The sequence below is a fragment of the Takifugu flavidus genome, chromosome 3, assembly GCF_003711565.1.
Source record: "Takifugu flavidus isolate HTHZ2018 chromosome 3, ASM371156v2, whole genome shotgun sequence".
NCBI lineage: Eukaryota > Metazoa > Chordata > Actinopteri > Tetraodontiformes > Tetraodontidae > Takifugu > Takifugu flavidus.
In genome coordinates, this window is record NC_079522.1 from 16900415 (window position 1) to 16922065 (window position 21651).

At 41.7% G+C, this 21651-nt stretch overlaps 3 protein-coding genes across 17 annotated transcripts in view; all 3 read left to right on the top strand.

Moving 5' to 3' along the window:
- Window positions 1-603: 603 nt before the first annotated feature.
- Window positions 604-2488, top strand: rpl31 (ribosomal protein L31). Of its 2 annotated transcripts, none has more exons than XM_057026271.1 (5): window positions 604-679; window positions 1196-1299; window positions 1536-1661; window positions 2219-2331; window positions 2415-2488. In XM_057026271.1, the coding sequence occupies exons 2-5, from the start codon at window positions 1196-1198 to the stop codon at window positions 2444-2446; spliced, it is 375 nt and encodes a 124-aa protein (XP_056882251.1). In that variant the 5' UTR covers window positions 604-679; the 3' UTR covers window positions 2447-2488. The 2 variants fall into 2 exon arrangements, with proteins under 2 accessions (XP_056882251.1, XP_056882252.1); XM_057026272.1 differs by having other exon boundaries at window positions 650-695.
- A 1200-nt stretch (window positions 2489-3688) lies between these two features.
- chst10 (carbohydrate sulfotransferase 10) lies at window positions 3689-7240 on the top strand. 3 transcript variants are annotated; one of them, XM_057026267.1, is made up of 6 exons: window positions 3689-3863; window positions 4087-4299; window positions 4374-4489; window positions 4571-4685; window positions 5500-5605; window positions 5673-7240. In XM_057026267.1, the coding sequence occupies exons 2-6, from the start codon at window positions 4194-4196 to the stop codon at window positions 6223-6225; spliced, it is 996 nt and encodes a 331-aa protein (XP_056882247.1). In that variant the 5' UTR covers window positions 3689-3863; window positions 4087-4193; the 3' UTR covers window positions 6226-7240. The 3 variants fall into 3 exon arrangements, with proteins under 3 accessions (XP_056882247.1, XP_056882245.1, XP_056882246.1); XM_057026265.1 differs by having other exon boundaries at window positions 3690-3863; window positions 4571-4796; XM_057026266.1 differs by having other exon boundaries at window positions 3690-3863; window positions 4172-4299; window positions 4571-4796.
- A 3811-nt stretch (window positions 7241-11051) lies between these two features.
- The window catches only part of LOC130522175 (mitogen-activated protein kinase kinase kinase kinase 4-like), a 31310-nt gene continuing 20710 nt past the window's right edge, over window positions 11052-21651 (top strand). For all 12 annotated transcript variants that reach the window (XM_057026231.1, XM_057026232.1, XM_057026234.1 and 9 more), the window contains exons 1-3: window positions 11052-11344; window positions 11671-11736; window positions 21307-21363. In XM_057026231.1, coding sequence (XP_056882211.1) covers window positions 11288-11344; window positions 11671-11736; window positions 21307-21363 — 180 coding nt within the window. In that variant the 5' untranslated portion in view covers window positions 11052-11287. The remainder of the gene's footprint in view (window positions 11345-11670; window positions 11737-21306; window positions 21364-21651) is intronic.

Below are 21651 nucleotides of genomic sequence, written 5' to 3' on the forward strand. Positions count from 1 at the left end.
GGCAATTTTAATGGACAACTGGGAGCAATCATATTGCAACTGTTATGAAATGAGAAGAAAGTGATTTTTAATTGACATCTAAATGTTTTCCCCCCCCCCCCCCCCCAGGTTCATTTTGAGATGATAAATGTGGTGTAAAGCTCTATTTTTTTTTTAAATAAATGAAGATCTCAAAAATAATATTAAGTGATGATATCTGATACATGTAGACATTTAAATGCAATGCTATCTTTATTAAATTGCAAAACAGCCTTTTCATTTAAATGTATAGCAGACAAGTTGTTTTTTCCCAAGAAGATAACTATAACAAAAGATCACCCTTATCCATCAGAATGTAAGTGATACCCTTATATAGAGTGTATATTTATTAAAACGTCTCTGAAAGAAGGGGATAGTGCAAAATAGGATATTTTGTCTATACTATATAATCTTTTGTATTTGGGATTTTTTTCAAATAGACACTGTAAAAAATTGAATAAATTTATACTGATCCTTCATGAATAATTTCGTAAATCTATTCTATTTATTTTACTGTCCGACGTAAGCGTTTACGACAAAAGGAACTATGCTCACCCACTTGTTTTCGACGAACATCTTAAAAGCCGGACTGGCTTCCCTTTACCCACAATTCAGTGCATGAAGTCCGTCCTTCCGACTTCCGCCTCACCTACGAGCCGATGTGAGTAATTCTTTTGGTAATGAAATCTACTCAATCTAATACCATCTTGCGTTATTTAAGACTCATTTGACAATGCAGATCTTATGATTCGTCACTTTAGTGTTACATAGTCTTGAATTTGTTGTTTTTGATATGTCGTTATATGTTTAAAAGATTGTTTTAGCGATGAACGTTAGCAAAGCGACTGGATGGAAATGGCTTCATTCGCTTAGCATGTCCAGCGCTTACACCTTCTTATTAACCACAGGCTGGTAGATGCCTGAATAACTCGGAAGACAAAATTGGAGATTCAGACGGAAGACAATTTACTTTTATGCTTTTTCTCAAGTTTACCACATACCCCGTGTGGGACAAATAAAGAATCTGAATACTGTTAGCTTGCGCTCATATTGTGACGGAGAACTGCCTTTATGCAAAGTTTGGGTTGAATTGTGAGGAAATAAACATTGCGTTTTGTCTCTATTGTGGATACTGCTTAACTATAAAATGGTATAATTGTCACATTCATTTTTTTAGATGGCCCCAACTAAGAAAGGAGAGAAAAAGAAGGGGCGGTCAGCCATCAACGAAGTGGTGACCAGAGAGTACACCATCAATGTCCACAAACGTATCCATGGAGTGTGAGTGTTGCAGACACATAGAAGCTGACGTGTTTCTTAATTTTCTTACAAAATCATTTACTCCTTGTCTGACATCATGCACAGCTTCTTTTGACCATATCTGTCTTCTTATAATAATAAAAAAGCATTCCCTTTTCCATTCGGCCCAAGCCGTGTTATTTAATGCTAGAACCTTTCAGAATTGCGATGGATATTGTTTGTAGATTGCTTGATTAAACCATAATGTCTAATTGCAGGGGTTTTAAGAAAAGGGCCCCACGTGCCATCAAAGAAATCCGCAAGTTTGCTGTGAAGGAGATGGGAACTCCTGATGTCCGTATTGACACTCGCCTTAACAAGGCAGTGTGGAGCAAGGGTGTCAGGTGAGATGATGGGCCCTCTAAATGGACATATAGATGTTATCAGTATTATTAGTCCAGTTGTTCTACTGGAATTTAGTGGGAAATGGTTCTGTAGACGTTATGAAGAACTAGCAGTCTAATGAAGTTAGTAGTGTCCATTATAGGCGGGCTGTGTTGAAGATTAGCCCAAAGACTATTTTGATTGAAAATGCACATGGAACCACCATCAATAATGGTGTTTAGGTGTACTCAAACATTTTTCAGGCAGATATGTCTAAATTTAGCCACCTTAAATAGGCTTTTTATATTCCCCAGTAAAACAAAAATTTACATTTGGAACTAAATCGGAATTTAACATATTTAAAAGCAATTCCTTGTGTAGGCTTGTGTCAAGCCTTTCACCATGTCTTAAGTATAAAAGTGTTGATCTTCACACCCCTGTCGAGTTTCGGACTTTGTGATGTCAGTTTGAAGGCCTGTGTCACATCCACATGGATACTTATTATTAAAATGTGTGTTTTAACAACCCAAAGTTTTTTTTTTGGAAAAGAGACCAATGGATCTTAATGTTTTGGCAGGAATGTGCCGTACAGGATACGCGTCCGTCTGTCCAGGAAGCGTAACGAGGATGAGGACTCCCCTAACAAACTGTACACTCTGGTCACATACGTTCCTGTCACCACATGCAAAGGTAAATGTATTGCTGGTGGCATTCTGCATTCAAATCTTCAGTTGTTTCTTTAAACCAATTCTTTTTTTCCCTCCTCCAAACAGGTCTCCAGACGGTCAATGTTGATGAAAACTAAAGATTTATCCCTCTGCCTGTGGAATAAATCAGATGGACAGACTATGGCTTGTGTCTCTTTATTTCTGTTTTTGCATGTATCACTTTCAGGGATGTCTTCCATTTTGTCTTATACGTAAGCCTGTCTCGTGTCCTCAAATTTTCTTGTAATTGTACACCAATAACTGGTTTTGGCACTAAGACAATTTTTATTTCCACCCTTTTGAATGTGAATATCTGAATCTAGATCATTACACTGTTCAAGGATGATCACTTGAAAGTAAAGAAAGTAAACTGAATATAAAACATACTGAAAAATCCTTAAAAATTACTAATGAACTTAATGCAGGTGTGCAATCCCTCCCTTGCGGAAGACTCAGATCTACTTTTACTGCAAACCAAACTCCACTCTCCTCTGCAACTGTTTATCTGATAAGTTCACTTCAGCCTTACTAAAACTTGACGGTATGAAAGCTGATTTTTTTCTTGTTTCCAAATCTACATTATCCAAAGTTAACAGTTTTTCACTCAATGTTGTTAGCTCCTACGTCTTCCATTCCTCCCAGGTTAAGTCTGTTTCATCCTCGATGAATCGCTACCATTCAAATCTCACGTCAATAACATAATCTGGTCTGCATATTTCTATCCATTCAACGTTAATCATTCCCTCTATGAAAGCACATCTATACTCGTCCACAGCCTTGTCACCTGCCATACTAACTCCCTCCTCATTGGTCTCCCTCAAAAATCCCCCATAAGCTTCAACTTGTAAAAATTCTGCTTGTCTAATTACAGAACCAATATAAAATCCTGTGCATCCTATCAATAAGGCCATCGTGGCCACTCACATCCTCTTCCTCTAGCCACCTCCCCATGCCCCTCTCAGCACCATGGGGAACATCTTAAAACCCACCTCTTTATAAGGTGGGTTTTAAAACTCTCTTTAATTACATTTTTTAATATTATGCTATGCTGTTGTTTTTATTTTTCTGCTATCCTGTTCATTTTGACCCTCTGTATTCTCTATAAAGTGTCCAGGAGTGTTTAGAAGGGTGTTTATAAATGGAACGGTTTAATTATATTGCTTAAAAAAATGAACAATGTCGGTTTTAGATATCATAAACCGATAGCCAGAGGATGCATTCATGCTCCTCGCAGCTAGAATAGGCACCAGCACGGCACGATCAGGGTCAAAATGAACAGAAATTGGGTCGGAATATGGACCGCCGTCATGGACCTGTGCTGATGCCATGCGGTCGCTAGGGGGAGCTACTGGTCTGGCGTCACTCGGATGTTGTGAAGGAAAAGCGACGGGATGGCATCGTCAAACATTCCAAGAGTTTGTCCAGCACTGAACTGACTGCACAACGAGAATGTGATACCTCAAGCGACGGCGGCCCCCTGTCTACTTAGACCTTTGGAGTCACCTTGAAACACTGGTGGGTTTCCTGGGTTATCCGATTCGTGTTCTCTCCCGAGGGCAGGTCTGGCTAGCAGAGTGGCTAATTGCTAACCAGTCGAGCAGCTAGTTTCACCATAGTTACTGTAGCTTTGACTTAAGGTGATGCGCGCTAACATGACGCAGATATCGAGTAGAAAGTGTTCAGCCTCCAGCGTATTTTGGTTTTCATACAACCTACGTGTCTTGTCATTGTGGTGCAGACGACGCGACCGGTGTGTGAAAGCGAACGTATGTACTTCTGTTCCAAACCCGAGCTAATGGAGCGGGGTCATGTGTCTCGGGCAGGAGTTTCTATGGCCTCCGGCTGATGCGCACAGCGATGCGGCACCACTGGCTGCTCCTCGGGGCTTGTGGCTGGGTGTTGCTCATCCTGATGTTCGCCAGCAAGTTCATCAGCTTCAGAGCTATAGATGGTAGGTTGTCGGTTCAGAAATCTGGACTAGATTATACTGCTACGTGTGTGACTCCCTCAAACGTGTGTTTTAAGATTATGGAGATAAGCTTGGTGCTCATAGTTGGACCGTGCCAGGCCCAAACGGGGCTAAATCCGCACCTGTTTCAAGCCCCAAACATTTGAAATTAGGTCCAGGCCCATCTGATCAGGTAAGAGGCTCAATTTTTCTTCAACGTCATGTTCTAGCGTGTCTAGATACACTGTCATGATAAGAGATGTTTTTCTTACAGCTTCCAACGATACCCCCGGATTTAGACTGGCATTCGGTTGCAGAGGAGAGGATTAATTTGCTCTCTACGGCATGTAAAAACAGTACCCTTGGGAATCTGACGCACATCTCCATCAGTAAGTTTGTCCTGGACCGCATCTTTGTCTGTGACAAACACAAGATCTTGTTCTGCCAGACCCCTAAAGTGGGCAACACGCAGTGGAAGAAGGTCCTGATTGTGCTCAACGGTAAGTCAGTGGGGGATAATTATGTCCAGTCAATATCAACTATAACACGCTTTTAAAACATCCCCAGTTATGTACGTCACATATAAATGAATAAATATAAAAGTAGGATCAAAGACTCATACCACGTTACAATCCGTGGTGAAAAAATGTTTTTTTTAAAATGGAATTTAAAAATGTGTCTAACATGTAATGGCAGATTGTTCCATAGTTATTAGAATTTGAGAAGGTTCTGCCCCCTCTGAGCTATGGCTTAGATTTGGTACCTTCAGGACTGGGCAGGAGAGTACGGGTGCAGCAGATCAGGGCGGATCAAAACCATTGAAGCATTTCAAAAGAAATAGTCTTAAAACAAACTCTACAATGCTCCGGCAGCCAGTGGAGAGAGGCCTTCAGAGATGGAGTTCACCTTCGCCAGTTGTCATACTACTACTGCCCCAATTTGGGGATTTATTTTAAAATCACCGTCCATCTTAAAGCCCAGGGTTTGCTGTTGGCTTGACCTATAGTGCCGTGACGGGCCTATGTCATCTAAACAGAGAAGAAATCCTCCTCATATGATATATCTCATCAGCAAATATGTTCCAAACACATTTATTTATAGAGCTTCAATGCAACATACACATAGTTTTTAACTACAGTTTAATATCTCTAAAACTATTGAGTATGCTGTCTTAATTTAAATGAATAATGTTCATGCTGACAGGTGCGTTCTCCAGTGTAGAAGAGATCCCAGAAAACCTGGTGCACGACCATGAGAAGAACGGCCTGCCTCGCCTCTCATCGCTGCCACCCCGGGAAATCACCCACAGGTTGGTCGACAAACGATCCTGCCCTTTAGGCATGACTTTTCACCTTATTTTGTTTTTGTCTCAACAGATTGAGCACTTATTTTAAGTTCCTCATCGTCAGAGACCCTTTTGAGCGCCTGATTTCCGCATTCAAGGACAAGTTTGTGAAAAACCCTCGCTTCGAGCCGTGGTACAAGCACGACATCGCTCCCGCCATCATCCGCAAGTACCGCAAGAGCCACCGCTACAGTGACACAACCGCTTCCGGCCTTCACTTTGAGGACTTTGTCCGTTACCTGGGCGACGTGGACGGCCGTCGCAGAGTTGACCGGCAGTTCGGGGAGCACATCATCCATTGGGTGACGTACGCAGAACTGTGCGCGCCGTGTGAGATACACTACAGCGTGATAGGTCACCACGAGACTCTGGAACAGGACGCTCCGTACATCCTGAAAGCAGCAGGTATCGAGCAGGTGGTGTCCTATCCGGCCATTCCTCCTGGCATCACCCGCTACAACAGGACAAAGGTGGAAAGCTACTTCTCAGGCATCAGCAAGCGCGACATCAGGCGGCTCTACACTCGTTACCAGGGCGACTTTTACCTATTTGGTTACCCAAGCCCAGACTTCTTAATGAATTAAAGTCTTTACACTAATATCATGATTTTTTTTCTTTGTTTGTTTACAAAGACAGAGGTGTGCCACAGCCAACTATAAGGTCTGTATGCGGTATGTACACACATTTACGGTGACTTAAACGTGCTGCCTTTTCTTGGGATGCATAGTCGTAGTTGCACACGCGCCAGCTTTTAAGTTTTTTGACTGCAGACAAGGTAGGAAGAGACACGAAACTGCAGGAATTCTCTTTTTGTATGAAGATCATGCGGCATGAATTCCTGATGGAGTGCAGCTGGGGAGAAATCATTTATTCTTACATGCATCTATGGTCTGTGGCTTTATGAGCCCGATTTGTCAGGGATACAGGTCTGTTGACCCTGTAATGGAGCTATTTTACTGCACTGTTTAGTCCTGTCAAGGATGACACTTCACCTTTGACCTGTTGTGTCTTCTGTGTATCTTGCCGTCATTCTAGGTGAGATGGGCTTCATCAGGGATATTCTTGCACAAATGGAGCAAACAAAATAAAATCCTCACATATTGGACCACAACACCTTGTAATGATGCTTGAGCTACAGTTGGCTTGGTCGTTTCTTACTGTGAGACAGGAAATAACGATTTATTTTTTTTGTCATGTGGTTGCTTTACACCCACACTGTAGCTATGGTCTGTCTTTGAAACTGACAACACTTTTGATGTCTTTTATTAGGAGGCTGAAAGGGGGGTTTGAAGGAAACAGTCACTGGATTTTTACATTAATGTATGTCAATGTTCATAACCTGACTTGCTACTCAATTGAAGGACATGCTAATATTTATAAATGTATGAGGGATTATATTCCCTTGATTTGTTTTGGACATTGTATATTCGTGTATATAACACGAGAATTACCAGTGTAGTATGTTGTCTGATTGTTGGTGCCAAGTGTCTGTAACTACCTGGTAAACTGGTCACAAATCTGGTTATTAATACGTTTTGTTAGGATATAAAATATCTCATTAAATAATCGGTTGCTGTATATATTACAGAGAAAGCAGGATTTACATTAATCTTCAATTTCTTATTTTTGGTTTATTTGCATATTGTCACTTTGTCCTACAGTTACGCGAACTGACCACCAGGGGGCGGCACCTACTGTCTAAATTGCTTAGCTTTGATACAATGAACCCTGATCTACTTGACTCAGATCCACTTTTGACTCAACGTAGACGTTGTTGACGTTTGAGTTCTGGTAATAAGGGCAAAACACGGATATCATTTCCCAATAGCGAATATCTGAAACCAGTGAAGTGGAACAGGAAATCGGTATCACTCGCATAAGATCATCTTAAGGTAGAGGGATCTAATTTGATTTAGAGCGATTAAGATTTAGGATACTCAAGTACTGCATTGACAGACCAAAGATGAACTTTAAGCATGTGTAAGTGTGAGATTGTGTCCCCCATCCTGCCTGACTGGTTTGTCTTGTTCACTTTGTTTAACCAAAACATTAACTGTAGATAGTCAAAAGGCAGCGTAGCATTGTGGGTAAAGAAAGGAAAATTGGGCGGATTTAAATGCAGACTATATATTTGAACTTAAAGCCTAAGGAAGAACAATAGGAAAAGCAGCGGGGCCCTTGAGCTACACACTAAAACTATGAAGAATGGAACATCTCATTAAATATTTGAATCTTATAGAATTTATGAGGAAGAGGCAGAAGGGATACGTTTGACTTGGTTATAGGCTAACTTGAGGTTGGTATAGGATCTGGTGTGAGAGTTTTTCATTTTATACAATTAACTTATAAGGGTTTATACTCATTTTTAAAATAATTGTCGCACCCTATTTTACACAGATCTGCATAAAAATACAATGGGTTTCAAAGTGGGGTTTTTTTCCTTTCTATTTTTAGCGCATGTGCACATGTCCAAGAAAAGATTATGTAGGCCTGCTGTTGCCTGCAGTGTGCACATACAGGACCAGCTCTTCTCTTTTTCATTAAGGTGAACAGCCACACACCAATCTGCCCCCTAGAATCAGTATATTTGAATCTATACAGAGGATTTGGACGAGTAAATTACCCAGAAAAGCACAACTGGATGTATTTTCCAGACTCCAATCACATGTATCCTGGTCTCTTTGGGCCCACTATGTAAAATGGGACAAAGATTCAGTAGGAAGGGCACTGTGTAATTTGAAAATTGTACTGTGAACTTACGGAGCATCACTCATGAGATGGCTCACTTGCCACACCCATGGTTACCAACACCGAGCCTCCATTGGATTGTGCGCATGCCCGTGAGAATCTGCGCGGAGAGGATGTATTCCTTCCACCTGCACCCTCGGCCAGTGTCACTGGTATATATACAAACATGCAGGCCAAGATATGGTGGTAGTGTTGCAGAAGATCTCGGTGAGCAGGGCTGATGAGTGGAGGCCCACCCTTTTTGCTCGGTATGATGCCGACCGGCTTCCTGTGTTTGTGCTGTTCTCGAGCAGCCTTCCGTCAAGTTAGAAAGAAACAAATGGAAGCAAAGCGGAAGTGGGATTGAACGACTTTCAGTATAAACGGTAGTTCAATGGATAATGGTTTACAGTAATCGACATTCCAACAATAAAAACTAAAAAAGAGACAGTTAATTCACGATCCTAGCAACATTGTCCACAAACCTCTGCACAGCAAAATTAGAAAATTTTATATGACATTTATATTTATATGATTTTATATGTTTCATTCTCGTGCAGCATTATGATTAAAAATATAAACTTAATGTACTTTGCTCCTCTTCAGAGGAAACACATTTTGAGTTAATTGTGTTTAACATCTTTTTTTCTTTTTTCAAATGTTCTCTTTTCTGCCTTATGGGTAGCCCTTCTTATGATTGAAACCATTTCAAACTGGCCAGGACCTTCAAGGACAGAATAGAAAACTTGATAGAACTTCTTTCAATTAAGGTTTAAAGTCTGTGGGTCTGAGATGGGGGGGCGGGGGGGTCAAAAGAGCCATCAAGATAGCCAAGCTGAAAGATAAAAAGTGGAGGAGAAATTCCCTTGTGCAAGGCCTGAAGAGAGCGATGACCACAGATGACCCTGTCCACATCACTGGCAGCAGCCCAGCATCTGTTCCCAGCCACCTGGTATCCTGCTACACCAGGTTTCTGACCAACAAATCCACTCAGCTTGCCAATACAAGGTCTCTCCTTCCCCATCAACCCCCCCTCACATTCCACATCAAGGATGTTGTGAGGGTCCCTCAAGAGGAGCAAGAAGAGCAGGGAACCTGCAGCAGACACCATCAGTGCCTGGGTCCTCGAACACTGCGCTGACCAACTGATGCTTTTTCCAAATCCTAGGACGGGCCTTGGAGGACGGTCCTTGTCCCCAATCTGTGAAAGCAATCCACCTTCATCCCCATCCCCAAGAGGAGCCTCCTAAGACCTCCAGTGGTCCTCACCTTCCGCATGATGAACGACACGGGGAGGGTCATTAAACATCAATACCTTGCAGGACCACATCCTGTTCCCCCAGAACACCACTCTGGATGTCCAGTTTATCCTCAAGGTTCTCAGAACTCCACAACCAAGGTCGGTGTGTGACACCTCCAGGCTGGAGCTAAACCTCAGTAAGACCAAGGAGATGGTGGTGACCAGGGGTGACATAGGGTGCTGCTGCTGTCTCCACCTCCTAGCCATGGGTTACTGATGGAGTCCAAATACCTGGGGATCACCTTTGATGACCAACTGAATGTTCTCCTCCAACATCGAGGTGCTGTCGAAGAAATGCCACCAGGGGATGCACCTGCTGAGGAAACTGAACTCTTTCTCCACCAGCAAGCTCCTGCTGACCTTCTTCCACTCATGCACTCATTAAAATCAGCCTTCTAATTTTCAGTGGTTTGCTGGTTCCACTCCCTCAACCTGCAACATCCAAGATTATTGGACTTCCCACTGGGTTCCTTACTGCTGTGTGCAAGCAACAGGTCTGTGGCTTGGCTGCCCAGATCTTTAATGAGCCCTCTCATGCTCTCCGAGAGGCTGCCATCTGGTCACAGGCTGCAGGACCCAGAGAAGGAGATTCAACTTTGTCCTCCAGGCTGTTATCCACCTAAACTCTCAGAACTCTGACTCCTAGGACCCCACAAGAACTGCTACTTGCCAGTAACACTTTTATTTTATTCTGTAATCATGTGTATTTATTCTGTATTGCTACAATACATGTAAGCATACATTTAAGTGCACTGTATATTTATTTATAATGTAGATATATTTGAAGCACCCCACAATACATATGAAACTACCTCACAGTGCAATAATTAAAAAAATCTGTGTATCCTACACACTCATAACAGAACCTTCCGGGTGTAAATTGTGCTTATATTGGGCCCCTTATAGAAACCGTATACATTGTTTCTACTGTACTTTCCTAATGTAATGTACGGTGTGTGTAACTTATGTTGGCAAATTTGTGCTGCTCTCTGCTCCCTTAATTGCCTCCAGGGATAAATAAAGTTTCTCAATCTAAATTTGATGTTACAGCACACAAACCAGTTTTTTCTAGTTTTGTTCAGCCACCCTCTTCTGCACAGTCAACAATGCATGAATGGGGTCACCGTTGATTTTAACAGATATAAGAATGGCGTTTGATGTATGTGTTCATCTCATTTTCCCAGGTCTATATTTAAACTGAATCTGCATAAAAAGGCTTTATCCTGTGTGGACAGTACACGAGAAGGCCCTTACTCGACCACATTTGATAGAGAGAAGAAAATAATAAAAGGAAAAAAGAATAAAAATGAAAAAAAAAAGACATCGAAGCGCATTCGTCTGGTTACGGCTGATGCTTTTATGTTGAAAGGTTTGGCGGAAGTTGGCGTTTGCAGTCTCTCGAGGTCGGTGTGGTACAAGCTGGAAGAGAGCGGACAGGAGCCCGTTGCTGCCACCTCAACATGGAGTAGCGAGAGTCCGGCGTTTTCTGCTCAGCAGCAGGCACCCCCGAGACCCATAGGCGACAGCTTCTATCAGAATATCTGCCGAGGTGTCCGCAAATGATACAGCGGCGGTCATCTTTAGTAAACGCAGAGAAAAGCTCGGCTTTTATTTGAAAAATGGCGAACGACTCTCCGGCTAAAAGTCTAGTAGACATTGACTTGGCTTCATTGCGGGTGAGTGCTTCCGAACCGAGTCCCTTTATCTAATCATTTTTTCCCCGAACACTTTTGATGGCTTTTCTTTACACCACTCGACACGTCCATCAGTCTTGACCTTAATGGGAGAGTTTGAGCCAGTTATCCGGCGCTGAAGTGGAGAAAATGACCGCTGAGCCCCAGCGAGGTGTTGCCAGTGTCTGGTTTTCCTTTGTTCGAGATGCATTTGGCATGGGGCGCAACAGCTGGCTCACCCTGCACAATGTTGTCTATTATCAAATAATAGTATTAGCAGAGGCTTTTTCCTCCATACCAAACCGTCTTTCTGTGTTTTTCCTCCACAGGACCCAGCTGGGATATTCGAATTGGTGGAGGTGGTTGGAAATGGCACCTATGGACAAGTATACAAGGTTGGTTGGAGGCTAAGCCCTGGCCTGTCCTGTTTTTATAGTGAATACTCGGGATTATCACTGGGTTTGGGTTTTTTTTTGTGTCCCCCCCCCCCCCCCCCCCACTCCCCCCCCACTCTGCACCGTTCTTGGGAACAAAAGAAGGACATTATAATGACATATCTTCCAGATGTTGTCATCAGCAGGGATTGCTCAGCTAGCCACTGGTAATGTCAGCTTGTTATCTTTAAGGAGTGAATCAGACAGGATCCAGTCTGGTGCATCATGGTTCTTACATCACCTGCATCGCTGTTAAAAGAAGGCGCGGAGCCAGGCATCGATAAATGATCGTGACTATTCGGGCGTCTGCACTCGATTCTGCCAACAAAACCTCATTTCGGGTCCTGTTTAAATCAGGACTTTTCCAGTTCACTGGATGGGAATCCTACATCTCCGGGCCATCTGCTCTTTGGTGTCGCGTTTCTTTGTTGAAATTTTTACATCGTGGGCTGTTGAAAGATGGCAAGAGTTTGCGAGGAAGGTGTATATGTTGCCAGTTTGTGGAAAGATGGGATTATCTTGGATTGGAGGAGCAACCCAACCTTCCTCGTGTTGTTGCTGATTTTTGCTAGCACAAACCCATCCCACGTATTTAAGGCTACTAAAACAGTAGCTCTTAATGCATCCGTTGAACTCACTTCGGATGAATATTCTCAGAGCTGCTCCAGTGACCTGCATTCAATCCCCCTCGTGCAGTGAACTTCCAGGATCCTTCCCGGATGGCGAACACCTACACATGCAGGGGTGTGAAACGAGCTCTGAGCTGTCTTCAGACGAGCAAATTGTCATCAGGAAATGTGGCATGCTATCTTTCCACCAGATGGTTTTGAGCCAGCCACATGGAATAGAGAATTACAGCTTCTCGCCATTTTTTTTTGCCCCCCCCCCTTTAATCCCTCTCTGAATTCACTGTCCAAGGTTAATTCTATTTGCAAGTGCTGCGAATGGAGTGTGTAGATGAGAGCAGGCCTGTCAGATTAGTTTGCTGTTGACACAAAGACACAGTCGCAAACTAGCACGAGTTAAGATCAACTGACTACACGGAGCAGATGAAGCTCAGCGCTGTGTTGTGATCACTGAATTAACTGTCATATTAGCTAGCTGAATGAGCATGTGGTCTGTGTGCATGTGCAGTTGGAGGGAGGGGGCGGCTGCAAATGGTAGAAGAGCAGCTGTCCAGACAGAACCCGACAAAGCCGAGTTTGTCCTCTCACTCTCTGGGTCTCTCAATTGGACCGAGACTTGGGTCCACAGCAAAGGAGGAGTTTGTCTGCAGGGATTCAAACGCCAACTGACAGAATAATCACAAGAACCCCCAACTGAAAGCTGGGTGGGGTTTCTTCTCCCTCGGAGGCCTTTTTTACTTGGTCAAAGGCTTAAAGAGCCTTTTAGAAAACACAATATGACCAAGCCCCTTTTTGCTCTCTATTTGTGGTGACTTTTGATTCCTAGGAGAACTTTCCTTTAAGCTTGTTTTGTTCTTGAATTGTGACCGAGGATTAGATGTTCCATCACGTGTCGAAATAATTTTTCTCTCAGGATTGATCTCTTGACTTTATGTAAATGATATTGGGGTTGTGGAGTAAATCCTAGATCCAGAGGTTTTTCATTATTTCCAGCCCATTTTCAGATTCCCAGATGATTCTTGTTACAATTGTTAGAGATTTAATGGCCCTCTTGACATTTTGGGTTTTCTCGCAATGTGGTTTGATTCTAAAGGATTCAGGGTAAATATGCTGGATCAAATTCAACAGCAATATCTTTGTGACTGAAAAGACTCTTGTTTTATGGATGATACTTTGCACTATATTGCATACATAGTGTCTTTAATATCTGTGCAAAAACATTATTTTTTCCCTCTGGGATTAGTAAAGTATGGATAGTCTTCACTAGTAAAGAATATTTATGACAAAACAAGGGCGTCTTGAGGTACTTTTACATTTTTAGTATTGGCATTACACCAGAATAACATTTAAAACCCATCAAATCCAACTGTCCTAATATTTGATAAGGGCTGCCTTCCATCGAGGATGCATGGTGCATTACTGTGTTGCAGAAGTATTGGCATGTGTTCTATCGTGCACCTTAAAGTCTTTCCGCATTTGCCGGCTGCAGTGTCAGCTGACAGTGAATTTCCCTAAAGTGGGTTGAGGGGAACTTACCTATCGACTGCTCTGACCTAGCGTAAATGTGTTTCCATAAACAACACTTCCTACTTAGCGAGGAGGCTGGCCAAGGAAGGGGTTGAGCAAGCTCTGGACTCCATCCTGAATTCTGTGACATTTTATCTGTATCTAACTTGAGGAAAAGAAAAGAAACACTGGATTTGTGGGCTTCCCCAGCTGGAGTTTCCCTGCAGTTGGTGGTTGTCCTGGTGTTCACACTCATGCTACCAAATATTGGTCACTTAATTGGCAATGGGGATCATTGTTCAAAACAGGACTGTTCTCTCTGGAGTGTGTGGCCACTAGGCTGCCCAGAAATGCACAAGGCCCTCTAACTAAATCTAATTTTTTTAAATGTCAAATAAACCTGGCAAAAGGATGAACTGCAGTTCCACATGGGAAAACATAGTCTTGATATATAAAGTTGTTAAAATATCTTTCCTAAAACGTCTAAATATGTCAACCAATATGTAGATTTAGATGTGATGAAGAGCGTTGGTGGCTTGTCTATTTGCATATCTGTGCTGTGTTGCTGGTGCTTCCAAGATGTTCCAACAAAGGTCTGATAATATGGCGGCCTGCTGAGGTTCCTGTGTTCCTGCGGTGCTGCTGGATGTCTCAGTGGACCGCGTGCCAAGAGGGCAGCCACGACCCTGGTCAGGTGCCAAATCCAGTCGGCACAGAAGATTCAGCTGTAACTCCCAGTATGAGTTCTGCTTTGACCGGTTGGCTGATTCAAGTCCGACAAAGCAAATTTAAGTGTAATGTTCCCAAATTAAGATACATTAACCCCTTCATCACACTACTTGTACAGCATATTAAATAAAATGTACTAAGATTTGTAAACCATTTGAGAATTAGATGGAGCTTTGAGCCCCAAAAGCGCCATTTGATGGCAGAATTATACAAGTACATATATAAAATACTTGCGCAACACTGCTGGAATACCTGTGACACTACTGGCAAAAGATGTAACATGTGTATGTGTGCGTTTGTAAATGCAGAATTACCTAGAATTAATTTTACAGTTGTTTATCTTGCCTCTTTATCAGCTGGCCCTGGAGCAACATGCTCCGCTGCACCCTCGGGTGCTTTAGGAATTCACCCCCCCTCAAAAAAGGCTCATCTTAACACAGAAAAGATGCAATTCATCATACTATTGGAGGCAGCTTAGACTTCCAAAATGACCATATAAAGGCAACTTAAACCATCGGAGCCCCCGATAACCTGCTTCGCTGCTTGCTGTACATCTATGGGATGTGCCAGGGCTGCAGATTCATCATGTCATGTGTCTTTGTTTCATCATACATATGTGACTGTCAACATAGTAGTTAGGATCTACTGGGGAACGAACTGGAGGGCTGTAGTTATTGCCATTTAAGATCTATTTTTCTTAAATGTGGGGCCAGAATTTGTATTATTCTTTTTTAAATAGAGGTTAGAGTGTGTGTCACTTGCTCTGAGTGTATACTGAATGAAATAATTTGAAAGTTGGTGTATCTTATTGGATCTCAGCTTTGAACATAGTGACATCCGTGAGTTGGTTATGTTTCAATAGATAAATCATTAGTGTCTAGAAGGAATCAGAAGGAGGGATTGTACATTTTTCTTATGCTGTGCAAGTAGATATTAGACAAAAGTGTCTAAAACTGCACACAGTTTTCATATAGCAGCAGCTTTAAAATTGAAATGGTTTAATGGTTTCAAACAGCAATGGTGAGCTGTTAAGTAGAAGCCTTAATCAGTTACATAATTCAGTTGTCACAAATTAAAAAAAATCACTTGTGATAATCAGTGTTTAATATGTTAAAAATGGCCCAATAGCTTAAGTGAGTGATCCTTGCAGAGGAGGATTTGCCTACTTAATGACTCCTGCCAAGGTCCTGGTGATAAAGGTCCTGGGAGCCAGGCTTCTGATTGGCTGTTGGGCTCAGGTCACATTCAGGGATTGTTGACTCTCATCCACATTTTAGTCGGGGCCAGGGTCATATGTCGCCCCGCTCTCTCTCTCTTTGCATCTATCCACAAAAGGCGGCAGACACTCATTCTCTGCTCTGTGGCCGACACACTCGGCTTGTCTTTTGTCCCTCGTCCCACACTCTGACCCTGTGCCTAATGGGTGTCACAAGACCTGCTAAAGGTCCTGACTGTCCACACTGCTCCAACAAAACTCTCTGTGTGTCTGCGTGTGTGTGTGTGTGAGCACACTTGGTGTGTGTGTGCGCGTTCATGACACTCATCGAGCCACCTCATTACCAAACTGGTGTTGAGACGAGGCAAGAAGATGCTACTGATTTCCTTTAAAGCAAGTAAAATAACCACTCATGTGTAAAGTCCATGATTTGATTCCCCTAAAAACCTGCCAACAATTGTAGTAGACATGTTATAGCTATTGTGTTATTACCATCCATTAAAACTATAGGTCCCACAGTTTAGAAACACCTCTAAACTCTTTTAAACAGTTCTTAAATATAATTTAGGTCAGTGATTGTTTAAAAAAAAAGAAAAAACATCTCACAATCAACAATATCCATAGCTGGTCATATGTGTCCTGAATTTTAAAAACTGATGAAATATTCAGTGCCTGGTTGTGCTAGTTTCCTTTTTTCTTTCATACTTGACTTTGAAGTTCACATTTTCCTCAACGTGACTGGTTTTCTGGTCACCAAAATTGGTTTTATTGGATTCCTTTAGTCTCAGATTATTTAGGTGATCCGATAGCTGTAAAAAAGTGTTGCAACTGAACAAGGCATCGGAGACACATTTGTGTACTGTTTCTTCTAGCAGCAGCAAACGAGGCTGTGAGAGCAAAGAAGGGAGGATCTGACGCAGAGTAGAATGAAAAACAGTTGAGTTCTGAACTAAGATTTTGATCTGACATTTCTACAATATCCTCTGGTCACAATTAGTGATTTATAGCATTCTATTGTCCAAAGCCATGTTTAACCCATTGGAACATTGAATACACATGCTTGTGTGCAGCCGCTAGCAATGATTCCATTCGGGCTTTGATTCTGTGATCAATACACAGCCCTTTGAGACCTCCAGGGGTTTCCCTCGTGTGCCTGCTCATCTTAGTGCCACTTGGTCTTGTTGCAGTGTTTTTAGGATTTTATTGACATTCCAGATTTTACACTTGTAGACATTCAACAATGATAATTACTGCTGGTAAAAGTGAGCACACCAAAGAGTTGCTTCAGGACACTCCAGCAGAAGACATTGTCTGGATATTTAACTAGAAAAGTAGCTATAAAAGGGATTATTCCCTTTAAAACTTTCCCCATTCATTGTTTTCATAGATGTAAATATGGTCAATATAGTTGTACTTGAATTAGCTCTGTCCTCATTTCCTCAGTGTGGCTCTCTACTCCCTCTGTCCATTCTCATTGCTATGTCTTCTCTGCAACTTGTGTCCTCACTTTTATGTGAATTGCAGGAGCCGAGGCAACAGAGAAATGGGTCACTGTGCTGGTATGCAGCAATTTATAAAGAGCTGACAGAGGAATGGGGCAAGGCGTAGGGCTGAATGTCATGTGTTGGTGCATACTGCCGCTCCACCATAAATCTGGTGTGTATGTTGCACTGTGCATGTTTAAATGTGTTAGAACTATTTGCACCTGAGATAATGCCACCTGACACAGTAACAAATTAGGAAGGAGAGTCAATTGTTCCAGTAAATACTGCAAAGCTAACATCCATTACAATGTTGCTTTTCTCCCTAAGATACTCCATCGTGTTCACTTCAGCTTTACTTACCTCTGCTCAGTTTTTGGCCATAAAAGGAGAATTTAGTGACACTGCAGGGACACATTTCTCACATACAGATTAAAAAAAAGTCACAATTCAAAAGTAAACAAGAGTGTTGTGTTTTATACTCACATTTTCTCTGTCATAGCAGTGAGACAGATTTATTTAGAAAAGGCTAAAGACATTTAGGCTACATGAATCCATGAAAAGTTGTTTGTGTGGCCAGACGACGAGATTTAATTACATCAGAAGTACATACTTAAATTAGTAACTGTAGATCAGAAAAAAACAACTTGTTTCTGGTTGTGGTTTAGTGGTTGGCGGGAGAGAGAGAGAGAAAGGGCAAGCGAGCAATGGATTAGAAAGTGAAGCTTTCTACATTGTTGCCACACACAAAAAAACATTTAATTACATTTTACATTGATTTTATAGAGTATATTCATTGATACGTTGTTGATAGCACTTTAGAATTACTTTCATTGGCCCCATCCCTAGTCAAAATGACTAATTTGTTACACTCGAGACCTTCCTGCTTGTAACAAACAGATACTGAGGTCACCAAAGATTTTAGTAGGACCCTGTGCCTATCTCTCATTAGCATTACTCTACCCGCTGAGGCCTAATTATTGAGCTAACCTTTGGAGCTAAATGCACTTTTAGCATGCAGTAATTACCAGGCCTGGGCAGGTCACTGAAAATAACTGTTGAAATGCTACTCCTCTGGCACCAATATAACGCTGCCTGATTAGAATAAAAGTGTAATTGATGTTTTCTTACTCTTTTTCTTCTATTACACTTCAGCTTTGTGTTATGGCAGACTTCCCTGGTGCTGTACCTATTTTATATTGATAGGAGTATGAATAAATAAAGTAAGTGGTTTATAGGTGTAAAAATATTGACTACAAATAATGCGACAGTGTGTTTACATACACGGCTAATTCGAGCTATGCTCAGAAATGTACTTTGGCGTCTAGTGAGAATTTGATGCTTGTCCCAGTTTACATGCAACAGAGAAAGTAATAAACGACTGGAGTCAGGCAGCAGAGCAGCATTTTGGATACTGCTCATGCACGTTACCTCGTGGTCATGTTGATTTCGAGAGGCAGACAAGAACGCCGCCTTTCTTGAATGTTTTTGTTGAAGGGTCATGCACCTGCATGGAGGCCGTGATGCACACACATGCGTTGTCTTGTTCAACCCCGATTGAGGCGTACACAGGCTGGGCCATATTGATTTCCCATTAAATTATCTGTGTGCTTCATTTCGATACGTAGAGCGCCGATATCAGGTGGACTAATGTGTTTACGTGCACTTCAGTCGTCCAGTTACAGTTGGATTGAGGTAATAATTTATGTATTGGAGTGTTGTATTAATGTAATGAGTGTCTGACATAGTCTCTCATTCCCGTAGGGTTTATGTGGGTTTTGGTTTTTTTGGTGTGTGTTTTAATGCAGTTCAAATTCCACAAAAACTTGAAGGCATCATACACTTTTGAGAGCAGTCTGAGGAAATGTCATTCACCCACTTTCTAGCATTGTTATTTGTTTCCCTTGCTTTGTTCTTAATGAGGTCATAACAGACTTGTGCTGTTATATTTTGTGGTTGATTTTGCATTTCCCGTCTCCTCTCAAGGGTGGAGCAATAAGTCAATCGGTGGTTTAGTAAACATCTGGAGGGAAGCCGGCGTCACATCTGGTTAAGACTAAGAAGAGCTGCGTGGGATGAGTGGCCATCAAACGCTGATGGATCATTCAGTGCCTCAGATAACCCCTCCGCCACGGAGACAACATCTTCCTCCAACATTTGAATGACCTCGTCCCAAACTGAATGACCTCAAAAGGGTCTAAAGAAAGATTTGCTTTTTGGGCTACATTGGTACATTTCTAAAGCAAATGGAAAATTCATTGACTTGTGTAAAATAATGTTGCACAAATATTTGCTCTTACAGCAATATAAAAAATGTGGGAACATCACCAGCGAGGACTAAAAACCTGGGTGATATTTCTGTTATGAGGAGTGGGAGGACGGTCTGAAGAAGCATCCTCTAATAACATATACTAACATTCAGCTACAGATGGTGAAGCAGTAAACATCTGAAACGTTCTGGGACCTGTCTATTTCTACAACAAGATGTCAATTCCTCTAAAGCAGCAGCTCCTGCTGTTGATGAGGTTAAATGTACTTGTTTAAAACATGTCGGCTGTTCTCAGCAATACATTGATCAATGCTTGAAAACAATGTACACTACTAGCTTTTTTTCTTAGATTTCACTCCCTAAGCTGTCATGGTTTGTAGAAGCACGGCTGTTAGCCAGATGGCAAGGCAATCAAAAATTTTCACTCCAGTAGTTATTGCTTAAAGCCATGAAAGGGTCACTTTTTAAATCCTATCTAACCAAATTTGGATTCCAATCAAATGCAAAGTGTGAGTGAGTGTGTCCAACCGTCAGTTGGTTTCTCTTAGTGATCAGACTGTTTCATATCAGCCCAACAGTGGTTTTCTATGCATGGCAAACAGTGTTGGTCAATGTTGGCAGATAACCTCCTATCAGTAGGATTTTTATTGGCTTTAATCTGAATTTGTACAACTCTAGAACTAATCAATTTAAAACAACTCCAATATACCAGATATGTGTAACTAGTAGGTTAGTGCTTCACGTGTCTTATGTACATAATTAAAGCATTATTAAGTTTCATTTCACCAAAGTAGTAGCAAGACAGGGACCTTATTAATCCAGATGCAGCAAAGACATTCATGTGTTATCATCTCGGTCTGGTCCTGTGGGGTCGGAAGGGGAAGGCCCATTTACACAGTTGCGCCAGCTCTCAAATATGGCCCGTTTTTATCTCCTAGTAGGACAAGGGGTGGGTGGGAGTTCTGGTTGAGAGGCCTCTATTTCTGTTCTTTGTTTATGTAAGGAGTGGCAGTGGGGCATTAGGAGAGCAGAGGAGTCTGGGAATGTGCGGCTAGCTTGGGAAAAGCTTTGCTCATCCGTGGTATGGTTTGTATTTTGTGGATTTACACTAGATGAGAGTAAACTGTGATACTGATAAGAACCATTGAACAAGTGGTTTCAATTCATAGGATGAATAGAATGCTGTCAAAATGCTCAATAGTATTGCAGTTTTGTTGCAAAGTGCTGAAATTTGAAACTAATATAAAGCTTTATACCCAAACTGTTGCCGTACATGCCTTTGATTAAGGAGATCCTGCAAGGATTCAGGGTGAATTACATAAAAATAAAGGTTATTGGCAACAGATTTAATAGAAGTTTATGCTGATATATGGCAGTGCACCAAGTGCACACCACAGTCACACTATAGATAGTTTGTATGAAATCCTATCATAATCCTTGGTCACTAAAAATATGATCATGTTAAACACAAAAGGAATAAACCCCTGAGTGTGAATTGTTAAAACAACAAATTTATATACAATGGATGTGATTTTTTAATAGTTTTTTTAATATAATGATGATATTGATTTTAAGTGCTTTTTTTGGTAGGTGATCTTTATTTAAGTATTTTCTTGTGTGCTGTGCTTTAACCTGGCCTTCATTTCAAAGTTGGAATAATGCTGCTGTAAAATACTCACTTTAGATTTGTTTGTGTCTTCACAGGGACGTCATGTCAAAACTGGACAGCTGGCTGCCATCAAGGTCATGGACGTCACGGAGGTGAGGTTACACGTCTCGTTGTTTCAGCTGGACATCAAATGTGACACATATTGTAAAGATGGTCAAATGATTCCCCACTGCTGCTAGACAAGACAACAGGGAAATAACTGTCCTTAGTCATTTACATTTTATTCAACTTACTTCCTCAAGTGTGCACAGTTCTTCTAAACAGCCTCACATTTTTGTGGTTTAAGAATCCCAACCTTATATTGTGAGGTACTTTCATGGACTTTTCTGTTCTGTCATGACAACATTTTATTCCTAAAAATAAATTAATAACAGCATTTA

Coding starts and splice junctions, on each gene's coding strand:
- rpl31 (XM_057026271.1), top strand. CDS start 1,196: ATGGCCCCAACTAAGAAAGGAGAGAAAAAGAAGGGGCGGTCAGCCATC. Junction 1,662..2,218: donor GTGTGGAGCAAGGGTGTCAG/GTGAGATGATGG, acceptor ATGTTTTGGCAG/GAATGTGCCGTACAGGATAC. Junction 2,332..2,414: donor TCCTGTCACCACATGCAAAG/GTAAATGTATTG, acceptor TCCTCCAAACAG/GTCTCCAGACGGTCAATGTT.
- chst10 (XM_057026265.1), top strand. CDS start 4,194: ATGCGCACAGCGATGCGGCACCACTGGCTGCTCCTCGGGGCTTGTGGC. Junction 4,797..5,499: donor GGTCCTGATTGTGCTCAACG/GTAAGTCAGTGG, acceptor TCATGCTGACAG/GTGCGTTCTCCAGTGTAGAA. Junction 5,606..5,672: donor CCCCGGGAAATCACCCACAG/GTTGGTCGACAA, acceptor TTGTCTCAACAG/ATTGAGCACTTATTTTAAGT.